Here is a 22,922-nt window from a genome sequence, read left to right on the forward strand (position 1 = left end):
TCCCATCTTGTTTGCCCTCTCCCCATCCATCCATGCACCCACCCGTCACTCGTAGCTCTGTACCCCATCTCTTGTCCTTCACGTCTGACCTCACCTGGCCTTCTGTCTCTGTCATCTCTTCCTGCCAGTCCGTCCACCTGGAAGCCTCCCTCATGGACGCCCTCCTGAATGACCGGCCCGAGTTCGTGCGCTTGCTCATCTCCCATGGTCTCAGCGTGGGCCACTTCCTGACCCCGACGCGCCTCACCCAGCTTTACAGCGCAGCGCCCTCCAGCTCGCTCATCCGCAGCCTTTTGGACCAGGTGTCCCATGGCGCAGGCACCAAAAGTCCAGTCCTTAAATCCTCTGCGGAGCCCCGACCCCCTGACGTGGGGCAGGTGCTGCGGATGCTGCTGGGGGAGATGTGCGCGCCGAGGTACAGCGCTGGGGGCGCCGAGGATCCCCACCAGGGAGAAGGCTGCAGGGAGAGCGTAAGGACTAGGCCCGTGAGCCTGGGGGTGGGAGGTGGGGGGAAGCACTGAAGGATCTCGGGGCAGGCCTGGGAACGGGGTGTGCGCCCGGACGGGGGTGGGTGGGGGGGGGGAGCTGATGGTTTGGGCGGAGTCAGGGGCCAGTCCTCACCACCCCCTCAACTTGCCTGCAGGTGGGTCTGCTCTCGGACAGGGCCCCCTCTGATCTCATGCTGGACGCCATCCTCGGGCAGGCCCCCTGGAGTGACTTGCTCCTCTGGGCGCTGCTACTGAACAGAGCTCAGATGGCCTTGTACTTCTGGGAGATGGTGAGTGCTGGTTTGATCTCTGAATCTACTTTCTTCTACACCCCTGTCCTTTATCCCTACTGAACCCCAGTGCCTGAGCAGTAAGAGTCCCTGACCCTGACGTCACTCCGACCCCCCACCCCGGCCTCTGTTCCTGATCTATGACTCCAGCTGCTGCTTCTCCTTCCCATCCCCCAATATCATGCGGTTCTCCTAACTCATGTCTTGTGTAAGCAATGTATATTGGGTATTTTCCCTTGTTCATACATGAGAACCAGTCTCATTCTTTTGGAATGGTTACCTATATGAGGAAGTTAGACGTTATCCTGTAACTGATGGGGAGTCATTTAAACATAGTTACACTTGTAGGGGTGCCTGGGTGGCTGTTGTTAAGCATCTGCCTTCGGCTCAGGTCATGACCCCAGGGTCCTGGGATCGAGCCCCGCATCGGGCTCCCTGCTCGGCGGGAAGCCTGCTTCTCCCTCTCCCACTCCCTCTGCTCGTGTTCCCTCTCTCGCTGTCTCTCTCTGTCAAATAAATAAATAATATATTTAAAAAAAATAAACATAGTTACACTGTACACTAGAGGCAAGGACATCGGCTAAGAAGGTAGATCTGGAGGCCTCCAGGCAGCCAAGGTTGGGGCCTGGACTAAACACATGGGATGGAGGTGTTGGGACATATTTGGGAAGTTTGAGAAGGAAAAAAGTCATAGGATTTGAACAGGATCTAAGATAGAACCTATTTTTATGCCATAGAAATATCTTGACAGGGGGCTGCCTGGGTGGCTCAGCGTCTGCCTTTGGCTCAGGTCATGATCCCAGCATCCTGGGATCGAGCCCCGCATCGGGCTCCCTGCTTAGTGGGGAGTCTGCTTCTCCCTCCCCCTGCTCTTGCACTCTCTCTGTCCCTCTCAAATAAATAAATAAAATCTTTTTAAAAAACAGAAAAGAAATATCTTGACAGGACTTCTTCCGCCTTGGGTTGTTTTTAGCTCCTCAAGTCATGGGTTAACTATAGACTATTTTTCATTGAGACAAAATTCATATAACATAAAATTCACCATTTAAACCACTGAATATTGTACAATTTAGTAGTCTTTAGCACACTCACAGTGTTGTGCAAACTCTGTCTAGTTCCAGAACATTTTCATCATCCCGAAAAGGAAACCTTGTACCCATTTAGCACTCACTCCGCATTCCCTCCTTCCCCAGCCCCTGGCGATGACTAATCTGCTCCCCATCCCTATGGACTTGCCTATTCTGGATGTTTTATAGAAATAGAATTGTCTCATATGTGGCCCTTTGTACTTGATTTCTTACGCTTAACATAGTGTTTTCATGGGTCATCCAAGTTGTAGCATGAAACTGTGCTTCATTCCATTTTGTTACTAAATCATATTCCATTGTATTGGTATGCCAAGCTTTGTCTATCCATTCATCTCTTGATGTCACGTGGGTTGTTTGGACTTTCTGGCTATTGTGAATAACAGTGCTATGAATATTGGTGTACAAATATCTGCTTGAGTCCCTGCTTTCAGTTGTTTTGAGTACACATCGAGGAATGGAATTGCTGGATCATGTAACAGTTTTATGTTTAAGTTGTTGAGGAACTGCCATACTGTTCTCCACAGCGGCCACACCATTTTGCATTCTCACCAGCAATGCACAAGGGTTCCAGTTTCTCCACATGTCCGCTAACACTTGTTATTTTCTATTTGTTTGTTTTAATAATTTAATAATTGCCATCCTAATGTGGTTTTTATCTGTGTTTCCTTAATGATTGGTAATATGGAGCACCTTTTCATGTACTTATTGACCATCTGTATATCTTTCAAGAAATGTCTGTTTAGGTCCTTTGCCTTTTTTTTTTTTTTTTGAGAGAGAGATTGAGTGAGTAAGTGGGGAGGGGCCGAGGGAGAGGGAGAGAGAGAATCTTAAGTGGGCTCCACACCCAGCAACTCGGAGCTCGATCTCATGACTCTGAGATCATGACCTGAGCTGAAATCAAGAGCCAGACGCTTAACCGACTGAACTACCAAGGCGCTGCAAAACTTCTTCTTCTTCTTTTTTTTTTTTTAAGAGAGGGAGAAGGGGGGTTACAGAGGGAAAGGGGAGAGAATGTTAAGCAGGCTCCACACCCAGCATGGAGCCCAATGAGGGGCTTGATCTCACAACCCTGAGATCATGACCTGGGCAGAAATCAAGAGTCAGACACTTAACCGACTGAGGCACCCAGGTGCCTCCCTTTGCCCATTTTTAAAATTGGTTTGTCTTGTTTTTTGTGGTTGAATTGTATGAGTTCTTTATATGCTCTGGATATTGATCCCTTATCAGGTATGTGATTTGCAGATCTTTTCTCCCTTGCTGTGGGTTGTCTTTTCACTCAGTTCATAGTGCCCTTTGATGCATGAAAGTTTTAAATTTTGATCAAGTCCAATTTGTCTGTTTTTCTTTGTTTTTGCTTTTGGTGTCACGTCTAAGTAACCATCGCCAAATCCAAGGTCATGAAGTTTTATTCCTATGTTATCTTCTGAGGGTTTTATAGTTTTATAATTATATATAATTATTTAATCCTGCATGTTAATCTTATTGAGATTTCCCTGTGTGTGATGAGTCACTTCTCTTTTGCTGATTTCAAGATTCTCTGTTTTTGGCTTTTGACAGTTTGATTATAATGCTTTGCAATGTGAATCTCTTTGAATTTAGCCTGCTTCCATTTCTTTTCTGTTGGATGTGCAAATTCATGTCTTTCATCAAAATCTGGGGAGTTTTAGTACCCAAAACTTGAAATATCTTTATATATATCTCAAAATATTCTTTAAGTCTCGAAATATTCTTTTCTAGCCCTTTCTCACTGTCCTCTTCCTTTGGGACCCCTATTATGCATATATTGGTATGGTTGATGGTGCCCCACAGGTCTCTTAGGGTCTGTGTATTTTTCTTTATTCTTGTTTCTTTCTGCACCCCAAACCGGATAATCTCAATTGATCTATTTTCAAGTTCATGCGTGCTTTCTTCTGCTTCCTCAAAGCTGCTGTTGAGCCCTTCTAGTGAATTTTTCATTTTAGTTATTGCACTTTTTAGCTCCAGAATTTCTACTTGGTTCCTTTTTTTTTTTTTTAAAGATTTTATTTATTTGAGAGAGAGAATGAGAGAGAGAGAGCACATGAGAGGGGGGAAGGTCAGAGGGAGAAGCAGACTCCCTGCTGAGCAGGGAGCCCGATGCGGGGACTCGATCCCGGGACTCCAGGATCATGACCTGAGCCGAAGGCAGTCGCTTAACCGACTGAGCCACCCAGGTGCCCCTCTACTTGGTTCCTTTTTGATAATTTGTCTCTTTATTCCTATTCTTTGTTTAGTAAGACATCCTTCTCCTGGCTTCCTTTCATTTTTATCCATGATTTCCTTTAGCTCTTTGAATATATGTAAAGCAATCGATTTAAAGTCTTTGTGTAGTAAGTCCAATGTCTGAGCTTCCACAGAGACAGTTTCTATTGATTTCTTTTTCTTTCCTTTCCTTCTTTCTTTCTTTCTTTCGTTATTATTAATTTCTTTTCTTCTTGGGAATATGCCATTCTTGTTTCTTTGCAAGCCTCATAGTTTTTTGTTGAAAACTGGACATTTTGAATATTATAATGTGGCAACTCTGGAAACCAGCTTACCTCCTTCCTCCAGGATTTGTTGTTGCTTGTTGTGGGTTATTGGTGGTAGTGTTTGTTTAGTGACTTTTCTAAGCTATTTGTGTAAAGGCTGTATTCTTTGTCATGTGTGCCACTGAAGTCCCTGTTCTGTTAGCTTAGTGGCCAGCTAGTGACTCATCAGAGAATTCCTTAAATGCCCGGGTTGGATAGGGAGAGCAAAATGCCCCTGGCTTGCAGACTGGCTCTGTGTTGGAGTGGCATTTCACTACTTAGGCAAGCTGTTTACAATTTTGCCTTAGCCTTCACTTCCTGCTTTTGCTGAGGTGAAAGGCCAGCAAGAGGTGAAAGCTTAGGGTTTTCTTTGGTCTTTTCTGAGCCTGCACCCAGTCTTGGTCATGCATGTAGCTTTCTAGTTTCCCTGATACATGTAGGAGCTTTTCAAACCGCTTATTCCTCAGAGTATCTCCTTCCCCAGCCACTTCCGTCCTCAGCTATTCAGTTTTTGCTTAACCCTGACTGTTATTCTTTGCTTCAGGCATCTGAGGCTAATACATTTGTCTTTAAATGCTTTCAGACACCACCTGCGGAGCCATTTCTGCTTGGGGAAAGCCCCAAGAATAGTGAAACAAAGGCAAACCCTTGAGCTGTTCCTTCAGGGACATCTAAGTCCACACACACAACCACAATTATTTACGAGTAAGGTCTGAATTGCTCTCTCTGGTTCCAAGGAATGTGGGCTGTTGCCTTCCAGGCTGCCCTTGAGCTGAGGAGTTGACAGTGGTAGTTCAAATGTGACAGTGCTCTTTTACTGAAACTTGGTGTTTTCTTTCTTCGTTGAGCCTTCTCCTATTTGTTGTAAGTTTTATATTCGGTTCTGGAACTCTGAGAAAGTTGACTCTGACAGCTTTTGCCAGCTTATCTGTTGCTTTTGTGGAAAGACAGAGTTTTGAAATTCTCTACTCTGCCATTTTAGGTGACATCTCCAGCTGCTTCCTGACCTGTCTATAACCTCTGATGTCATTCTAACTCTGACCCAGCCCCTGGTCCCTGAACGACCTGACTTTTGACATTTTCACCTGATGACTACCAGCTTCTTCCAGATTCATCTACAAACAGTACCTCATCCTTGGCCTCTGATGACCCTGGTTCATTTCTGACTTCTGGTTCTGTCCCTTTCCCTTGACCACAGGCTCGCCCCCTCTCCGCATCCCCTTCTGTGAACCTCTCTGAACTCTGTCCATGACCCCTCTCTCTGCCTCTCCAGGGCTCTAATGCTGTAGCCTCGGCTCTTGGGGCTTGTTTGCTACTCCGAGTGCTGGCACGCCTGGAGTCTGAGGCTGAGGAGGCAGCACGGAGGAAGGACCTGGCGGCCAAGTTTGAGGGTCTGGGTGTTGGTGAGTAAGGCATGGCTGCGTCGGGGTGGGGGGCCAGGGAGCTGACCTGCAGGGGGTTGTGCATCTCCCCACTCCTCCTCTCCCAGCCCTGTGCCTTCCCCTTCAAGCCCCTCACCTTTCCCCTCACACCAGTTCCTCGCTCTCTTTCTTCCCTTCCACGTAAACCTCCCACCCCCAGACCTTTTTGGTGAGTGCTACCGCAGCAGCGAGGAACGGGCCGCTCGCCTGCTAGTCCGTCGCTGCCCGCTCTGGGGGGATGCCACCTGCCTCCAGCTTGCCATGCAGGCTGATGCCCGTGCCTTCTTTGCCCAGGATGGGGTACAGGTGAGCATCTGAGGCGCCAACATCCCACACAGTTCCCACCTGGAAACCTTAGGAAGTATGGAGGATAAGCCCCTGCCATGGTGGGCAGTGAATGGTCTTGACCAGCCTCCCCTCCCCGCAGGAGACCACCTGTCCTCCAGAAATTCTCTCCCAGAAGGGCTGCGCTTCCCGTAAGAAGCCCCACCCCCTGCCACAGGAAAGCCAGCCTTCCCACAGCAAAGCCCACCCTCCGAAGTTCTATTCCTGGTGATGATAGGAAGTCCCATCTGTCACACAAGAAGTCCTCCCCTCTCCCACAGGAAAGCCCATTTCTCCCAGAGGAAGCCCTACGTCATCTACCGGAAGTCCTTCCCACTTCCTTAAGGGGTCCTCAGTTCCAGGTCTCAACAATTAGAATGACCTCACTGAACAATTTTACCTAGTGTTTTGGGCATAGACAAACTGGCTTAGGAAGCCCGCCCTTCCGTAGGAATTCCTCTCCTTTGGGAAGCCCTTCTTGCCCCATGTCTCTCCCATCATGTCTGTCCTGACATTTAAAAATTTTTCTCAGTATCCTTAATGTAAATCTGACAAGGGCGTGACGCCTGTCTGGCTCAGTGAGTGTAAAGCAAGCGACTCTTGATCTCAGGGTTCAAGTCCCACACTGGGTGTAAAGCTTAGTTAAAAAAAAATAAAAACATCTGACAGGGGCTCAGAGAGTCCCACCCTCGGTACAGGAAATCTGCTTACCCCAACAGGAAGTCTCATCCTCACTTGTCAGAATGATCTGGCTGGCATTTCAAGTAATTACCCAGAGCTCTTTGCTTTGAATAGTGGTTAAACTCATGGATTCCAGCTTGGGCCTCTTCCTTAACCTCCCTGTGCCCCGTCTGTGAAAAGGGAGAAAATATTATTACCTGTTCTGGGAGTGTGGTGAGGGTTAAGTGGGCTACTCAATGTAAAGTGCTTAGCCTGGTATCTAGCGTATTGTGTTAATAAATGTTGGCTGTTTAACTCTACCAGCTAAAACCTGGGACAGGTCATCCTCACCTTTGACCTCTTTCCCCCTCACCCCCAATAGTTACAGTTGTCATATTGAGCACCTGCTCTGTGTGCTGAACTGTGGCCCAGTTCTTGCCTGGGGTCTTCGGAAAGGGTCTGTGGGGGAGATTCAGGCTCCTAATCCTCCTCACACCCCACAGTCTCTGCTGACCCAGAAGTGGTGGGGGGAGATGGACAGCACCACCCCCATCTGGGCCCTGGTTCTCGCCTTCTTTTGCCCCCCACTCATCTATACCGACCTCATCACCTTCAGGTCAGTCCCCGGGGGTTAGGTTGGTAGGAGGGGGGTGCTCAGGTTCTCCTTCCAGCTCACTTCTGGCTGCCTTCCTACTTGGTCTGTCCAGTGCTTCCCCTCCGTTTGCTCTTTCCCCCTCCCCCAGGCTGAGGGCGTGTCTGGGAGGTGAGCTTTTGGGGGGCTCTCTGCAGTGTCTCTGGGGAGCAGTTCCTCTGCCCTCTGGCCATGGCGCTGGGGGAAGGTCTCTTTGGGGTGACTCTGGAAAACGCTTCACTGTCTCCCTGCCATGCCTCTGGGTGAAGAAGTTTGGGTCTCTTTCTGAAGAATTCCTCTTCCACTCGCCTCTGCTCCCATTCCTCACTCCGTACTTTCCTCCATGCCAGGAAGTCAGAGGAGGAGTCCATGCAGAAGGACCTGGCATTTGGCATGGATCGAGGCGTCAATGGGGAAGGCCCTGTTGGGTGAGTGAAGCCCCAGCACCAAGTGAGGTGGGACACCCTGGGCAGGTTCAGGAGCACCAGGCACTGGGAGCAAAGCCAGAGGGGAGAAGTGGAGCTTCAGGGGGTTATGGCTTCATGAAACCACTGAAGATACCAAGGAAGTTTCCCAAATGCCAAGCTCGAGGCTTGGGTCAAGGTTTGGTTCTGCCACCAGGGGGTTCCTCACAGGAAACCACTTTACTTCATGCTACACATACTTCCATCTTGATGTAGCAAATGGAATCAGGTGGATTTGGTTCATTTAGGGATATTTCATCTTTTTTTTTTTTTCTGACTCCAAGGGCCTTTGCTCTTAAATCTCTATGCTGGGGTACCCAGGCCAAAGCAAATAGTCTGTCAAACTTCTGATAATGCCACCGAATGGAGGTGCTGAGGGTTCAAATCTTGGGTTTGACCTTAGAAGTGACTTCACCCCAAGCCTCAGTTTTCTTTTCATTAAAATGAATATATGTGGAAGGTTGTGCCTGTGTTAGGTTAGGTTGGGCAATGCTGCATAAGAAAGCACCTAGGGGTGCCTGGGTGGTGCAGTCGGTTGAGCGTCTGACTCTTGGTTTCAGCTCAGATCGTGATCTCGGGGTCGTGAGATTGAGCCCCACATCAGGCTCTGTGCTCAGCGCAGAGTCTGCTTGCGATTCTCTCTCTCCCTCTGCCCCTCCCACTTGTGTGCTTTCTCTCTCTCTCTAAAATAGGTAAATAAATCTTAAAAAGAGAGAGAGAAAAAGAAAACATCCTACACTCTCAGTGACTGTCAACAACGAAGGCTTACTTCTCCCACTCCATTTTTGGCTTGTCTGTGTCTTGGCTCCAGTATGGTTTCCACTTTGGGATGAGTGAGCACCTCCTAGCTGAGATGTTCCTGGTCTCAGAGCAGAGGGAAAAGAGAAATGGCAAACCAGGTACTGGCTCTTACAGCCTCCATGTGGAAGAAACACATGTCACTTGTGCCCACATTTCATTGACAAAAGTGAGGCATAGGGTAGCTCCTTAGCTCCTAATCCTCCCACTGAGAGGGAACCAAAATACTCGGTGCAGAGTAATACAGTGTGCCCCAGGGCCTGGGGGGGGCCGCTGGGGGGACTCCTGGAGATAATGTATAAAACGCATCAGAGTGTCCAGCACATAGGAAGTAGTCAATTAATGGAGTTTATTATTGCTACTGCTGTTATTGATCCATGTCTCATTTATTTTGTTGAATGGTGGGTGTGGGCATCAGGGTCTAAATTGCTGGTAATAGAGAGAGGAAGAGACCCACATTTATGTTCATCTTTGTACCCTCCATCTCTACTTTAGGCACTTAGGTGAGAAAAAGGAGGGCCCTGGCCTCCAACATCCAGAAGAAAAATGTTTCTGGTAACTGTTAGAAACATGATCAGAAGCCAGAAGTCTGTAAGACCCACTACATACCTCAAGGAGCAGTCAAATTGAAATATATATATATATACATATATATATGCGTACGTATTTTTCTGAGACAGTGCACGATGAATACAATGTATTTGTCAAGATAGAAGAGAAAACTAAGAAAAAAAATTGGGACCACAGAAAACGGTTGGCTAGAAGTCCCCAGTGTCAGGATCAGTAACGATGTCCTTGCCTAGGGAGTTCCCAACTTTTGCACCATGACGATGACAGCAACGGTGACATTAGCTGATGCCACAGAACACTTACAGAGGGTAGCCAGTGTGCTGAATCCTTCCAAAAATCAGTTTATTTTCTCAACAACCCTATGCAGTAAGGTCTATTATCATCCCCATTTCACAGTTGAGATCACCGAGGCACTGAGTCACTTGCCTCAGCTCATGTGATTTGTAGGTGGTAGAGCTGGGATTTGAACCCAGATCTTCTTGTTCCTGAAGCTGTGGAGAGCCACCTCCATGGCGAGCTTTTGTAAAAGGACAGATTCCTGGATTGTCCCCCAGGGAGGCTCAGGACGGGCCCAGGAATCTGTGTGGCCTGGTTGTGCCTGATTCAAGATGGCAGATGGCGGGGAGCATTCTGACCACACATTTTTGTTCCCAGGGCCCCACAGAGGGTGAAATGCAAAATTCTAAGTCTGTTTTCCCTCGACTTTAGGGAACTTCCTGTCCTCTCTGCATTGCACTTTCTTTAGCTTTTATAATTCTTTCCTCTTGTTTTCTTGAGAACAGCTTAACTGAGATAAAATCCACATGTCATTCAGTTCACCCATTTAAGGTGTTACAATTCAGTGGTTTTTAGTATATTCACAGAATTGTGCAGTTGTCACCACAATCAATCTTAAAACATTTTTGTCACCACAACAAGAAACTCTGTACCCCTTAATGGTCATTCTGTATTCCTCCCTTCCCCCAGCCCTCGGCGGCCAATAATTGGCTTTTTCCGTCTCAAAGAATTTTCCTATTCCTGACGTTTTGTGTGAATGGAGTCATGCTTCGTGGCCTTCTATGATTGGTCTCATTAACTTAGCATCTTGTTTTCAAGGTTTCTCCAAGTTGTAGCTCGCATCAGTGCTCCATTCCTTTTTAGTGCTAAATAATATTCTGTTGTATGGATGGACCACATTTTATTTATCCATAGATTAGTCGATGCACATTTGGGTTGTTTCCACTTGGGTTATTTTCTTTCTGCTTGGTTTATAAAAAGAAGATGCCTCTCCGAGCCAGTTTATTTTTCCTGTTAGCTTGTTGAGTTTATTATTATTTGTATTATTCATTTTGGCATTTCTGGTTTGAGGTCAGAATGAAGAGTCAGGATGAAATTGGGACACAGGGCCAGAACTTGGACAAGAAGGGTCAGAGATAGGAGTGGACCAAGGTCAGAATTCAGAAGCCAAATATGGCTGTTTGCTCTGAGGTCAGATATAAGAACACTGGGCTGGACAATCTGACATCAGACTTTGTGGGTCAGAAGTTAATATTCAGGCACGGGGCTGTCAAACCTGGGGAGCTGAGGTCATGAAAGTGAGGGGGTCAGAGGTCAGGTAGATGGTCCAAGGTCAGACATAGAGTCAGAGGTTGTGAAGGTGAAAGACGAGGGATCTGGAGTTAGAAGTCAGACCAGGGTCAGACGGTGGAGAAGGTCAGAGGCGGAAGGTCAGCAGTCTTGAGGGTGGATCTCAGAGGTCAGAGGTCAGATACAGGGGTCAAAAGTCAAGGGGATGGTAGACAGGGGACTTGGTTTCAGGTCAAGCAGGGTTAGAGGTCAGATGTGAATGGTGAGAAGTCTTGATGACGGTGAAGAGGGGCTCAGAGGTCAGGCTGAGCCCTCCTCCCTTCCCTCTGCTCTTTCCCCCCAGGCTGGCAGAGCCCCCCGAGAAGACGGCCGTGCGGGTGCTGGGGCGGCCCCCACGCAGGGGCTGCTGTGGCGGGTGCCCCCCACGCCTGCGCCGCTGGCCCCAGTTCTGGGGGGCGCCGGTGACCGCCTTCATGGGCAACGTGGTCAGCTACCTCCTCTTCCTGCTGGTGTTCGCCCGGGTGCTGCTCCTCGACTTCCGGCCCGAGGCGCCCGGTGCCCTGGAGCTGCTGCTCTACTTCTGGGTCTTCACCCTGCTCTGCGAGGAGTTCCGGCAGGGCCTGGGCGGCGGTTGGGGCAGCCTGACCACCCGGGGCGCCGGGCCCGGCCCCCAGCAGGCCCCGCTGCGCCGCCGGCTGAGCCTCTACCTCGCCGACACCTGGAACCAGTGCGACCTGGTGGCCCTCACCTGCTTCCTCCTGGGCGTGGGCTGCCGGTGAGTGTCCCCGCCACTTGCCACCTCCGCGCCTCCCTGCTGGGCTGGAGCCAAGCCAGCTTTTCCCTGAAACACACACAAAAGCCCCTTCTTGATCGAAAGCACCGCATCCAGATGGTCCCCAAGCCGTTTGCTCACACCTGGGTATCTGGCTTTAGGGACGGCGGGACCAGGGCGAGGGCCTCACTGTTTTCCTAGATCTGCAGGTTCGCGGGCTTTTCTCTGCTCCCCCAGACCTGGCCCTGCTGCTGCACCGGAAGCCCGCTGAACTCCCGTCTTCCCCCAGACACGAGGCCAGGCCGGGAGGGGCGGGCACGCTCACCTTGGCCGCTCCGCCGCCCCCTCTCCCCAGCCTCCAGGACTCCCCTCTTCCCTCCAGTCCATCCCCACAAGACTGTTTTTACTCTCAGAGCTGCCCTGCCCCCTGCCTGCTTCCCTGGGCTGCCCAGCGCCCCCGGACCCGGTCCTGGGGGCGCTGCCTGGTGGAAACCCGCCCAGCTCTGCAGGCCTGCGTCTCCATTCCTTTCTCTTTTCTTCATCCAGGCTCCAGCCCCTCCGAGCAGCTTGCAGTTCCTTCCTCACAGCGAGTAATTATAACGATCTAATTATAATTATGATTCCGTGTAATTATAACATTGTAATCAGAATTTTTACCAGTACAGATAAGCTCTTATCAGGGAATGGTTTTCATTTCTGCAAACTTCCTCGATCAGTTTTAGTTGCAGGGCCGTTAAAAACATTTCAGTCATTTTCAGTTTGTTTCTGAAATTATTTCAACTTTGTTAATTATTTGGGGTAAGTCGTACAACAAATATTTGGCTCATCATTGGTGTTGTATCTAATGGACCTGAATTTTGTCAAAATCTAGGTTCTGTGTTTGTGAATTTTATGTTGTGGCTTTTATGTCACTCAGGTCCAGTCTTCCTGGGTCAAATTTTATAGATTCACATTTTTTTTAAGATTAAAAAAAATTTTTTTTTTATTTAAGATGTTATTTACTTGGGGCGCCTGGGTGGCTCAGTGTTTAAGCGTCTGTCTGCCTTCGGCTCAGGTCATGATCCCAGAGTCCTGGGATCGAGTCCCGCATCAGGCTCCCTGCTCAGCTGGGAGCCTGCTTCTCCCTCTGCCTGTCTCTGTCTCTCATGAATAAATAAATAAAATCTTAAAAAAAAAAAGATTTTATTTACTTGACAGAGACACAGCGAGAGAGGGAACACAAGCAGGGGGAGTGGGAGAGGGAGAAGCAGGCTTCCCGCTGGGCAGAGAGCCCCATGTGGGGCTCGATCCCAGGACCCTGAGATCATGACCTGAGCCGAAGGCAGACACTTAATGACTGAGCCACCCAGGCGCCCCTAAAAGTTTTTAAGTCATCTCTACTCCCAGTGTGGGGCTCGAACTCACAACTCCGAGATCAAGAATCCCATGCCCCGCCCAAGAGCCGGCACCCCTCCAGATTCACATTTTACCAGGGAAGCTTGAATGTTCTGTCACCTTTTTGGTCCATAAAAACCTTGACTGTTTCTGCTTACTTCTTAGCATAAGCAAAACCAGATCATCAGGAATTCACCTCAAATATCTTCTGTTGCTGAGACTGGGCTGTGTCATGTTAGTTCATTTCTTCCGTGGCTTCCAGATCATACTTTGTGGTGCCCAGAGGGCAAAGGGCACGTCAAAACATCCTTGGAAACATGGATGTTTTGGGTCTTGGCATGTCATGTCTTTAAAATTTTGCAGCTCTCAATTTAACCTTTAGATTTTTTTTTTCCCATTCTGATGGGTAAAAATGACTCCTTGTCTTAAAATTTATGCATCCCTGGCTACTAGTTAGCTTGGGCATCTGTTCATAGCAAATGGCCACTTGTCCTTCTGTCAATGTCTTCTCATAGCCTTGCCGTTTTAGAAAATACACGTTCCTTTATGTTTGTTGATCTCTTGTATGTGCATACGGGTAGGTGCTCTCCTAGCCCTTGGTGTCTTTTGTTTTTGTAAAATTTTATCTTTAAGCAATGTCTACATCCAACATGGGTGAATACTTGAACTCACAACCCTGAGATCAAAAGTCGAACACTCTGCCCATGCCAGCCAGGCGCCCTAAATCTTGGTGGTTTTGTTCTAAATACCTTCTGTCTGCAGTTTCTTTTCATGTTTGTATATTATCTTAAACATTCTTTTATTCTTTAAGTTTGTATCTGAAACAACCCGAGACTTATAAAAAACGTGGCAAAAACAGTACAAAGAATTCCTCTACATCTTTCACCCAGACCCCCAGAAGTCAGCACCTTCCATTATCAAAACTAGGAGATCTTAAACTTTACCAATTGTCCCATGCATGTCCGTTTTCTGTCCCAGGAGCCAATCCAGTTCTTCAGTGCTTCTTTGGCTTTTATGATCTTAACACTTTGAACAGTCCAGGCCAGTTATTTTGTAGGATTTGCCTCCATTTGAGTTTGTCTTCAGTTCCCTTGTGATCAAATTTAGGTCATGCATTTTTGGCAGATAGTTTTGCCTTTCTCTGTTGATCATTTTATGTTATCTTTTGATGCATGGAAGTTTTATATTTCAGAGTAGTCAAATTCATCAGTCTTTTACTGTATTGTGATTTTATATATACGTTACTTGTGTAGAAGGCTTTTTTTGTTTTGTGACATCTCATCCTATCAAGCTCATGAAATTCTTCTGTATTTTCAGATTTTAATGTTTTGCCTTTTACTCTTGAGTTTTTTTTTTACAAAAGTACTTTTTTATTTTATTTTTGAGAGAGTTGGGGGGGGCCGAGGGAGAGGGAGAATGAGAAGCTTAAGCAGGTGCCACACTCAGCACAGAGGCAGAGGCGGGGTTCGATCTCAGGACCCTGAGATCATGGCTTAACCTACTGAGCCACCCAGGCGCCCCTTGCCTTTTACTCTAGATTTTTAATCCATTCAGAGTTCAAATACATGATGATGCAAATAGGGATATAATTTTTAAATTTTCCCCCATAGGGACTGCCGATGTTACTGGCCATTTGACCTTCCTCTGTGAATTGTGTGTTCTCTTTATCCACTCTCTTTTAGGTCGTTTGTCTTCTGCTTACTCGTTTGCTGGAACGCTCTATATTTTGCCTTTTATGGGTTGGACAAACATTCTGGCAGTTTTTCCAACTTGTTACGGGGCCTCCCAAATTTTTGCCAGGGCCCTGATTTACGCAGCCATTTTTGAGCGGGTGCCAGCGCCGTGCGCGGCTCACCCTGGCGCTGTGAAATCTGGGTAAACCCCGGGTGAATTGGAGGGTCCCGGCTGCGGCCTCTCCAGGGTCCCCCGAAGCCTGGTGTTGGGAAGACCCGGGTTTTCCTTTGCACCCCGTGACCCGAGTGACCCCTGCCGTGTCTCCCCGCACCCCAGGCTGACCCCCGGACTGTATGACCTGGGCCGCACTCTCCTCTGCCTCGACTTCATGGTCTTCACGCTACGATTGCTGCACATCTTCACGGTCAACAAACAGTTGGGGCCCAAGATCGTCATCGTGAACAAGATGGTGAGGGAGGCGGGGCCGGATGGGGGGGCGGTCCAGAGGAAGGAAGGGGCGGGGCAGGGAGTTGCGGGCACGCGTGCGCAGAGCAGGGCGGAGGCGGGGTTTCGGTGGGCGGGGCCGGGGCGGGGCGGGGCCGGGGCGGGGGCCAGACTTGGTCTTCTCTTCCTACCTCGCAGATGAAGGACGTGTTCTTCTTCCTCTTCTTCCTTGGTGTGTGGCTGGTTGCCTACGGCGTGGCCACGGAGGGGCTCCTTAGGCCCCGGGATCGTGATCTCCCGAATATCCTGCGCCGTGTCTTCTACCGGCCCTACCTGCAGATCTTTGGGCAGATCCCCCAGGAGGACATGGACGGTATGGAGGGATGAGAGGGCCTGACGCCCTCCCTCCGAGCCCTCCCTTCCAGTGCTCCCCGTCCCTGGGTCTCTGTACCCCTCTCCTTAAGTCTCTGCGTCTCTCTCTCCAGGTCTCTGAGTAGCCCCTACCCTCCTTCATCTCTATGGGACTCTGCCTGCCTCTCTCTCCGTATTTCTGTTCCCTGCCTCTGGGTCTCTGACCCCTCCTCTTTCTCTCTCTGGGATTCTGTCTCCGTCTCTCTGGGTCTCTCTCCCCCACGCCCCTCCGAATTTCTGTTTTCCTCTGGTCTCTGTCTCCCTGGCCCCATCTCTGAGTGTCTCCTTTTACAGTGGCCCTCATGGAGCAAGTCAACTGCTCGTCAGAGCAGGGCTTCTGGGCTCGCCCGCCGGGGGCGCAGGCAGGCTCCTGTGTCTCGCTTTATGCCAACTGGCTGGTGGTTCTCCTTCTCATCATTTTCCTGCTCGTGGCCAACATCCTGCTGCTCAATTTGCTCATCGCCATGTTCAGGTGAGGCCTGACTGCTCTCTGATCTGACCTACCCAGCTTGACCCTGACCCCAGCATGATTCTTGACACCAGCCTAAATCAATTCTCTCTTTAGTCCCAGAATTCAGACTCTGCTCCTGACCTGGACTTTGGACTCTGATCCTCTCCCTGAGCCCAGGCTGAATATTTAAAAAATAAAAAAAAAAAAATTATTTTGGCAAAATACATATAATTTGCCAATTTTAAGTGTACAAATTCAATGGCATTAATTAAGTTCATAATGTTTTACAACCATTACCACTATTTCCAAAAAATTTTATCACTCCAAACACAAAGTGTGTACCCACTGAGCAAGCAATAACTTCCCATTCCCCACTACCTCCCTAGCCCCTGGTAACCTGGAATCTGCTTTCTGTCTTTAGGAATTTGCTTATTCTAGAGGTTTCTTCGTATACGTGGATTTATATAATATTTGTCATTTTCTGCCTGGCTTATTTCACTTAGCATAACGTTTTCAGTGTTTATCCATGTTGTAGCACGGATCAGTACTCTTTTTTATGGCTGAATAATATTCCGTCGATCAGTCTATCACATTTTGTTATCCATTCATCTGTTCTTGGAAACTCGGTTGTTTCCATCCCTTGGCTATTGTGGATAATGCTGCAATGAACATTAGTGTTCATGCACCTGTTTGAGTCTTTGTTTTTATTTCTTTTGGATATATTTCTAAAGTAGAATGCTGGGTATGCTGTGGTAATTCTGTTTAGCTTTTTGAAACTGTTTTCTACAGGAGTGGCACCGTCTTCTGTTCTCATTAGCGACGTATGAGAGTTCCGATTTCTCCACAGCCTTGCCTAGAGTTGTTATTTTCCTTTTCAAAAGATTATAGCCATCCTAGTTAGTGGGTATGAGCTGGTATTTGTTGTGGTTTCGATTTGCATTTCCTAATGACTAAAGATGTTGAGCATCTTTCCCTGTGCTTATTGGCCATTTGTACATCTTCTTTGGAAAATGTTTATTCAGGTCTTTTGCCTGTTTTTAAATTGGGTTGTTTGTCTTTTTGTTGCTGAGTTATAGCAGTTCGTTATATATTCTGTATGTTAAACTCCTATCAGGTATATGATTTGCAAATATTTTCTCCCATTCTGTTGGTTGCCTTTCCTGTTCTTGATAATCCCCTTTGATGCACAAAAGTTTAAAATTTGTTATTCGTACACTGGTGTCATATCTAAGGACCAATCACCAAGTCTAAGGTAATAAAGTTTCATTCCTATGTTTTATGGTTTTAGCTCTTATATTCAGGTTGTTGGTCTGTTTTGACTTAATTTTTGTATATAGTGTGAGGTAGGAGTCCCAACTTTGTTCTTCTTACATGCAGAAATCCAGTTGTTCCAGGTCTCTGTGTTTAAGAGACTATTTTTTTCCACATTGAATGGACTTGTCACCCTTGTTAAAAATCAGTTGGCCATTGGCCATCGTATTAGTTTCCTGGGGCTTCCCTAACAAAGTACCAAAAAGTGGATGGTTTTAAATAACAGAAACTTTCCCATCCCAGTTCTGGATGCTCTAAGTCCAAAGTCAAGGTATGGATAGGGTTGGTTCTTCTAAAGGCTGTGAAGGAGACTCTGTTCCCTGCCTCTCTCCTACCTTCTGGTGGATTGTTGGCAATCTTTGGCTTGTAGATGTATCACTGTACTCTCTACCTTCGTCTTCATATGGTATTCTCCCTGCGTGCATATCTGTGTCCAAATTTCCCCTTTTCATAAGGACAGCAACCTTGTTAGACTTGGGACCGACCCTAACAACTTCATTTTAACTTGATTACTTTTGTAAAGACCCTACTTCCAAATAAGTCACATTCTGAGGTACTAGAGATTAGGATTTCAACATATCTCGTTTGGTGGGAAGGGGACACAATTCAACCCATAATACTCATAGATGTATGGGTTTATTTCTAGACTCTCATTTCTGTTCCATTAGTCGATATGTCTGTCGTATGCCAGTACCACACTATTTTGATTTTGTAGCAAATTTTTGAATTAGGAAGTCTGAGTCCTCCAACTTTGTTCTTTTTCAAGATTTCTTTAGCTATTCAGGCTCTCTTGCAATTCCATATGAATTTGAGGATTGGCTTTTACTTTTCAGCAAAAAAGGCTGTCACAATTTTGGTATGTTTTGTTTTGTTGTTGTTTTTTTTTTAAAGCTTTTATTTATTTATTTGACAGAGAAAGAGAGAGCACAAGTAGGCAGAGTGGCAGGCAGAGGGAGAGGGAGAAACAGGCTCTCCACTGAGCAGGGAGCCTGACGTGGGGCTCGATCCCAGGACCCCAGGATCATGACCTGAGCCAAAGGCAGCCGCTTAACCGACTGAGCCACCCAGGCGCGCCAAGGCTGTCCCAATTTTGATAAGAATTGCGTTGAATCTGTAGATTGCTTTGGGTAGTATTCTGATGTTAACAATGTTAAATCTTTGTACTCATGAACACAGCTTGTCTTTTCACTTATTTAGGTGCTTTTTTAAATTTCTTTCAGTATTGTTTTGTAATTTTTAGTGTAAAAGTCTTTCATCTTGGTTAAATTTATTCCTCAGTGCTTTGTTTTTTAAGATTCTATTGTAAATGGAATTGCTTTCTTAATTTCCTTTTTGGATTGTTCACTGCAGGTGTAGAGAAATACAATGGATTTGGTTGGTGATCTTGTACCCTCCAACTTTGCTGAATTTGCTTATTAGCTCTAGTAGCTTTCTTGTGATTCTGAGATTTTTGATATAGGATCATGTCATTTGTGAATAGAAATAGTTTTATGTCTTCCTTTCTAATTTGGATGCCTTTTATTTCTTGTTCTTGTTTAACTGCTCTGACTATAACTTTCAGTACGATGATGAATAGCTGTGGTGAGAGTGGGCATCCTTGTCTTGTTTCTTATTTTAGCGGAAAGCTTTCAGTCTTTCTTCATTGAGTTTGATGTTAGCCGTAGGTTTTTCATAAGTACCCTATATCCATGTTGAGGAATGTTCCTTTTAATCCTATTTTTCTGAGTTAAAATTTTTTTTTTTTACCACGAAAGGGTGTTGGGTTTTGTCAAATGCCTTTTTTGTGTCTGTCACTTGAGATGATCATTTGGTTTTTTTCTCTTTGTTCTATTAATGTGGTGTATTATATTGACTTTTGCATGTTGAATCACCTTTTTGCATTATTGGGATAAATCCCACTTGGTCATGGTGTATAATCCTTTTAATATGCAGCTGAATTAGGTTTGTTAGTATTTTGTTGAGGATATTTGCATGTGTATTCATAAAAAATATTGGTCTGTAATTTTGTTTCCTTGTGATATCTTTTTTTTTTTTTTTTTGACAGAGACAGAGAGAGAGGGAACACAAGCAGGGGGAGTGGGAGAGGGAGAAGCAGGCTTCCCGCCGAGCAGGGAGCCCGATGCGGGGCTCGATCCCAGGACCCTGGGATCATGACCTGAGCTGAAGGCAGATGCTTAACGGCCGAGCCACCCAGGCGCCCCTCCTTGTGATATCTTTATCTGGGTTGGTAATGCTGCTGGCCTCAGAATGAGTCAGGAACTGTTCTTTCCTCTTCAGTTTTTTTGGAGAATTTGAGAAGGCTCGGTGTTAATTCTTTTTTTTTTTTTTTTTTTTTTAATGTTTCATAAAATTCACCAGCAAAAGCATCTGGGCCTGGGATTTTTGTTGTTGGGGCATTTTAATGAGTGATTTAATCTCTTTATTTGTTATAGGTCTTTGAGAGATTTCCTTTTTCTTCTTGAGTCAGTTAGGTAATTTGTATGTTTCTAGGAATTTGTCCATTTATTTCATTTAGGTTATCTAATATGTTGGCATACGATTGTGATAGTGTTCTTGTATAATCCTTTTTATTTCCGTAAAGTTGGCAGTAATGTCTCCATTTCATTTCTGATTTTAGCTATTTGTGTTCAGCTGACTTTTGAACCTGTCTATAACCTCTATCCTAATTCCTGACACCATCCCCACCTTGACCTGACATCTGACTCTTTGCCCTCCTAACCCAGCTTCTAAGTGCATCCTGTAATACCTCTGACCTTATTGATTCGGACATCTGCCTGCTGCCTTGGACTTCAAATATATTGTCTAATATCTAACCTTGATCTGCCCTCTTTGACCTCTGGTGACCCTTGACCTCTCGTCCCCACAGCCACACCTTCAGCAAAGTACAGGGAAACAGCGACCTCTATTGGAAGGCTCAGCGCTACAGCCTCATCCGGGAATTTCACTCTCGGCCCGCGCTGGCTCCGCCCCTTATCATCATCTCGCACGTGCGCCTCCTCATCCGGCAACTACGCAGGCGCCGGTCCCGCTTGCCGCCCTCCCCGGTCTTCGAACATTTTCGTGAGAACGGGGTTTGATACAAAAGGGAAAAGCACCGGGGTCAGGACCTGGAGAGAAAGAAGAGCATGGATAGGCTGGGGGAAGTTGTCCGGAAGCACTAGTGCGCAGGGATTAGGCGGTCAGGGAGCCGGTGTGAAATATTAGGGCGTGGCCTAGGGCTGCACGGGGCGTGGTCTGGGAGGGCTCGCGCTGGAGGCCTTGGGTGGGGAGGCTGGGTCTGGAGGGGGCAGGCCCTTTGACTCCGTCCTAACACTGCCCCCCAGGGGTCTACCTCTCGAAGGAAGCAGAGCGGAGGCTGCTGACGTGGGAGTCGGTGCAGAAGGAGAATTTCCTTCTGGCGCGCGCGCGGGACAAGCGGGAGAGCGACTCCGAGTGTCTGAAGCGCATGTCGCAAAAGTGAGGGCAGGTCCTGCCTGGGGCCGGGGCTTCCGGCCCCCGGGGGCGGATCCCGGGACTTCGGTTGAGAGGAGCCCCGGACCGGGGCTAGGGAGGCGCGGGGCTCCAGGTGGAGCCTGAGTGGGGCGGGGCCCCGGCGTGCTGGGGAGGAAGGCGGGCCTCCAGGGGGCGGGGCCTCTGGGGCGGGCAGGGCTAGCGGGTGGCGGGACTGGGCCTGATGCCCTCGTTGCTGTGGGTTGCAGGGTGGACACAGCGTTGAAGCAGTTGAGACAGATCCGCGAGTATGAGCAGCGTCTGAAAGGACTGGAGCAGGAAGTGAGGACTCCCGTACCAGGCTGCGGGAGTGTGGCCGGGGCGGGGGTGCCGGTGTGAGGTTCCGGTCCCCTGCCCTTCTGTCCCTCCTGCTCCCCAGGTCCAGCACTGTAGCCGTGTCCTGGGCTGGGTGGCCGACTCCCTGAGCCGCTCCGCGCTGCTGCCCCCAGGGGGGCCACCGCCTCCAGCCCTGTCTGGGCCTAAAGGTCAGTGTTGTGGGGTCTACCTGTGTCTATCCCTGGCCTCTGTCATCACCACCCTATGTTCTGGGGCTTTTGTTCCTCTATCTCTGAGTGTTTTTCTCCTGTTCGCCGCCCTTCCATTGTCCCTGGGGCACACTCTCCGTCTCCTTTGGGCTTTTCGTCCTTCTTTCTCCTTCTTTTTGTCAGTCTTCCATTTTTTTCTGTCTTCCTCTCCATCCCCACCACCTGTTCTCTCTCCTCTCTTCCCCCCAGACTGAGCCCTGCTGGCGGACTTCAAGGAGTAGCCCCCACAGGGAGTTTTTGCTCCCAAAGTCCTACTGGTCCTTGACCCTTGCACCTCCTGGCTTTGTCTTCCACACGGGCCCCATGCTCACGGAGGACCACCTGGGCTGCTGTCAGGACCACCTCAGGGAGTGTCATCCATGCGAACCACCGCAGGCCCTGCTCCTCCTAGAACCAGTCCCGCTCGGGGAAGATCAGCCTCTGGAGCCCAGGCATTGCTCTTCTGAAGGCCCTGCCACAGCCTGCTGGGCGGGAGAGGGCTGCAGGGTCTTTGGGATATAGGGATCACAGATCCCATTTGCAGCTCCCCACACTGGGGAAATAAAGCCATTTGAGAGGAGTGGAGTCCGATGCTTGATTCTTGGGGAAATGGTGGGCATCTAGATCCTTTTGAGGTGGGGGCTGGGGCTGGGTTTGAGGTCATTGGTCAGTCTGTTGCCGTATTCTCGATAATCTCCAGGTCTGTTCCCCACTCCCAGGCCCACTCTGCCTGTCTGACTCAGGCCCAGCACCTCTTGTCTGCACTATTTTGATGGTTCTCACTTCAGTGGGACAGAAACCCCAACCGTCTGCACCTGCCTAGTTTCTACTTTCCAGTGGAAAAAGAACTCAGTGATAATAAGCAAATTATTTCCTGGAGTGGGGGTGGGTGGGAGCTATGTACATCTGCTTTGGAAAGAGGGGAACAGATGATGCAAATTTGAGTAGATAACTGCAGAAATGTCTTTAAAGAGTCTAATTAGTGGGAAATTGCAGGCCACATGCACATGGAATTGAGGCAAATATGCATCATTATACATGCAGTTTAACTAAACAACCCATAACAAAGTAAACTGGTAATGACAAGACTGAACTGACAGCAGTTATTAGTTAAATAGCAAGAAACCACCAACAACCATCACATCCCCAAATCACAACCAAAACATCCTTCCTCCAAATTGGAGGAATTCCAACTATCTGCCACTTTGGGTGCAGAGTAGCTTTAAATATTGCCAAGTGTTGTGTGGCAACCAGATTTCTCTGGAAGATTGAATTAATTCTCACTAACCCAAGTCGTAATAATAATGTAAACGACGATGGTGGCAATATGAATAACAATACTGTTTGAGATTTTAAAAAATTTCTAATTGCTTACTGCTAGTTTACAGAAATATTGCTTTCTTTTGTTTATTGACATGTTCTATGATTTTGCTAAACTCACTTTATTAGTTCTAGTATAATTTTTGCAGTCTTTGGGGTTTTCTCTGTATCCAGTCATTCTGTCTGTAAGTAGAGGCAATTTTATTTCATTGTTCCAATTTGTATTTTTTTTTATCATGGTAAAATATACAGAATACAAAATTTACCATTTTAATCTGTTGGAAGCATGCAGCTCAGTAGCATTTAGTACTTTCACAAAGTTGCTCA

General features: G+C 47.6%; 1 protein-coding gene and 1 long non-coding RNA gene across 3 annotated transcripts in view; one reads left to right on the forward strand and one right to left on the reverse strand.

The window, feature by feature from the left end:
* Positions 1 to 21,855, forward strand: part of TRPM4 (transient receptor potential cation channel subfamily M member 4) — a 36,142-nt gene extending 14,287 nt beyond the window's left edge. Inside the window, exons 11-25 of one of the 2 annotated variants that reach the window (XM_088027715.1) lie at positions 129 to 470; positions 644 to 778; positions 5,665 to 5,794; positions 5,973 to 6,118; positions 7,300 to 7,412; positions 7,778 to 7,855; positions 11,169 to 11,600; positions 14,982 to 15,114; positions 15,288 to 15,462; positions 15,795 to 15,972; positions 20,129 to 20,322; positions 20,586 to 20,718; positions 20,961 to 21,033; positions 21,131 to 21,236; positions 21,486 to 21,855. In XM_088027715.1, the coding sequence (XP_087883841.1) occupies positions 129 to 470; positions 644 to 778; positions 5,665 to 5,794; positions 5,973 to 6,118; positions 7,300 to 7,412; positions 7,778 to 7,855; positions 11,169 to 11,600; positions 14,982 to 15,114; positions 15,288 to 15,462; positions 15,795 to 15,972; positions 20,129 to 20,322; positions 20,586 to 20,718; positions 20,961 to 21,033; positions 21,131 to 21,236; positions 21,486 to 21,490 (2,373 nt within the window). In that variant the 3' untranslated portion in view covers positions 21,491 to 21,855. Of the gene's footprint in view, positions 1 to 128; positions 471 to 643; positions 779 to 5,664; positions 5,795 to 5,972; positions 6,119 to 7,299; positions 7,413 to 7,777; positions 7,856 to 11,168; positions 11,601 to 14,981; positions 15,115 to 15,287; positions 15,463 to 15,794; positions 15,973 to 20,128; positions 20,323 to 20,585; positions 20,719 to 20,960; positions 21,034 to 21,130; positions 21,237 to 21,485 lie in introns of those variants that run through there. The other variant, XR_015769191.1, reaches the window with a different exon arrangement.
* On the reverse strand, positions 9,585 to 15,097 carry LOC148163254 (uncharacterized). Its single transcript, XR_015769192.1, has 2 exons — positions 15,004 to 15,097; positions 9,585 to 11,666 (listed from the first exon to the last, which is right to left on the reverse strand). It is a non-coding gene; the product is annotated as an uncharacterized LOC148163254 (long non-coding RNA).
* Positions 21,856 to 22,922: the final 1,067 nt, after the last annotated feature.

This window comes from Eumetopias jubatus, unplaced genomic scaffold (genome assembly GCF_037043125.1).
Source record: "Eumetopias jubatus isolate StellerSeaLion01/CBP00866 unplaced genomic scaffold, mEumJub1_p1.0 scaffold_10, whole genome shotgun sequence".
Taxonomy (NCBI): Eukaryota; Metazoa; Chordata; class Mammalia; order Carnivora; family Otariidae; genus Eumetopias; species Eumetopias jubatus.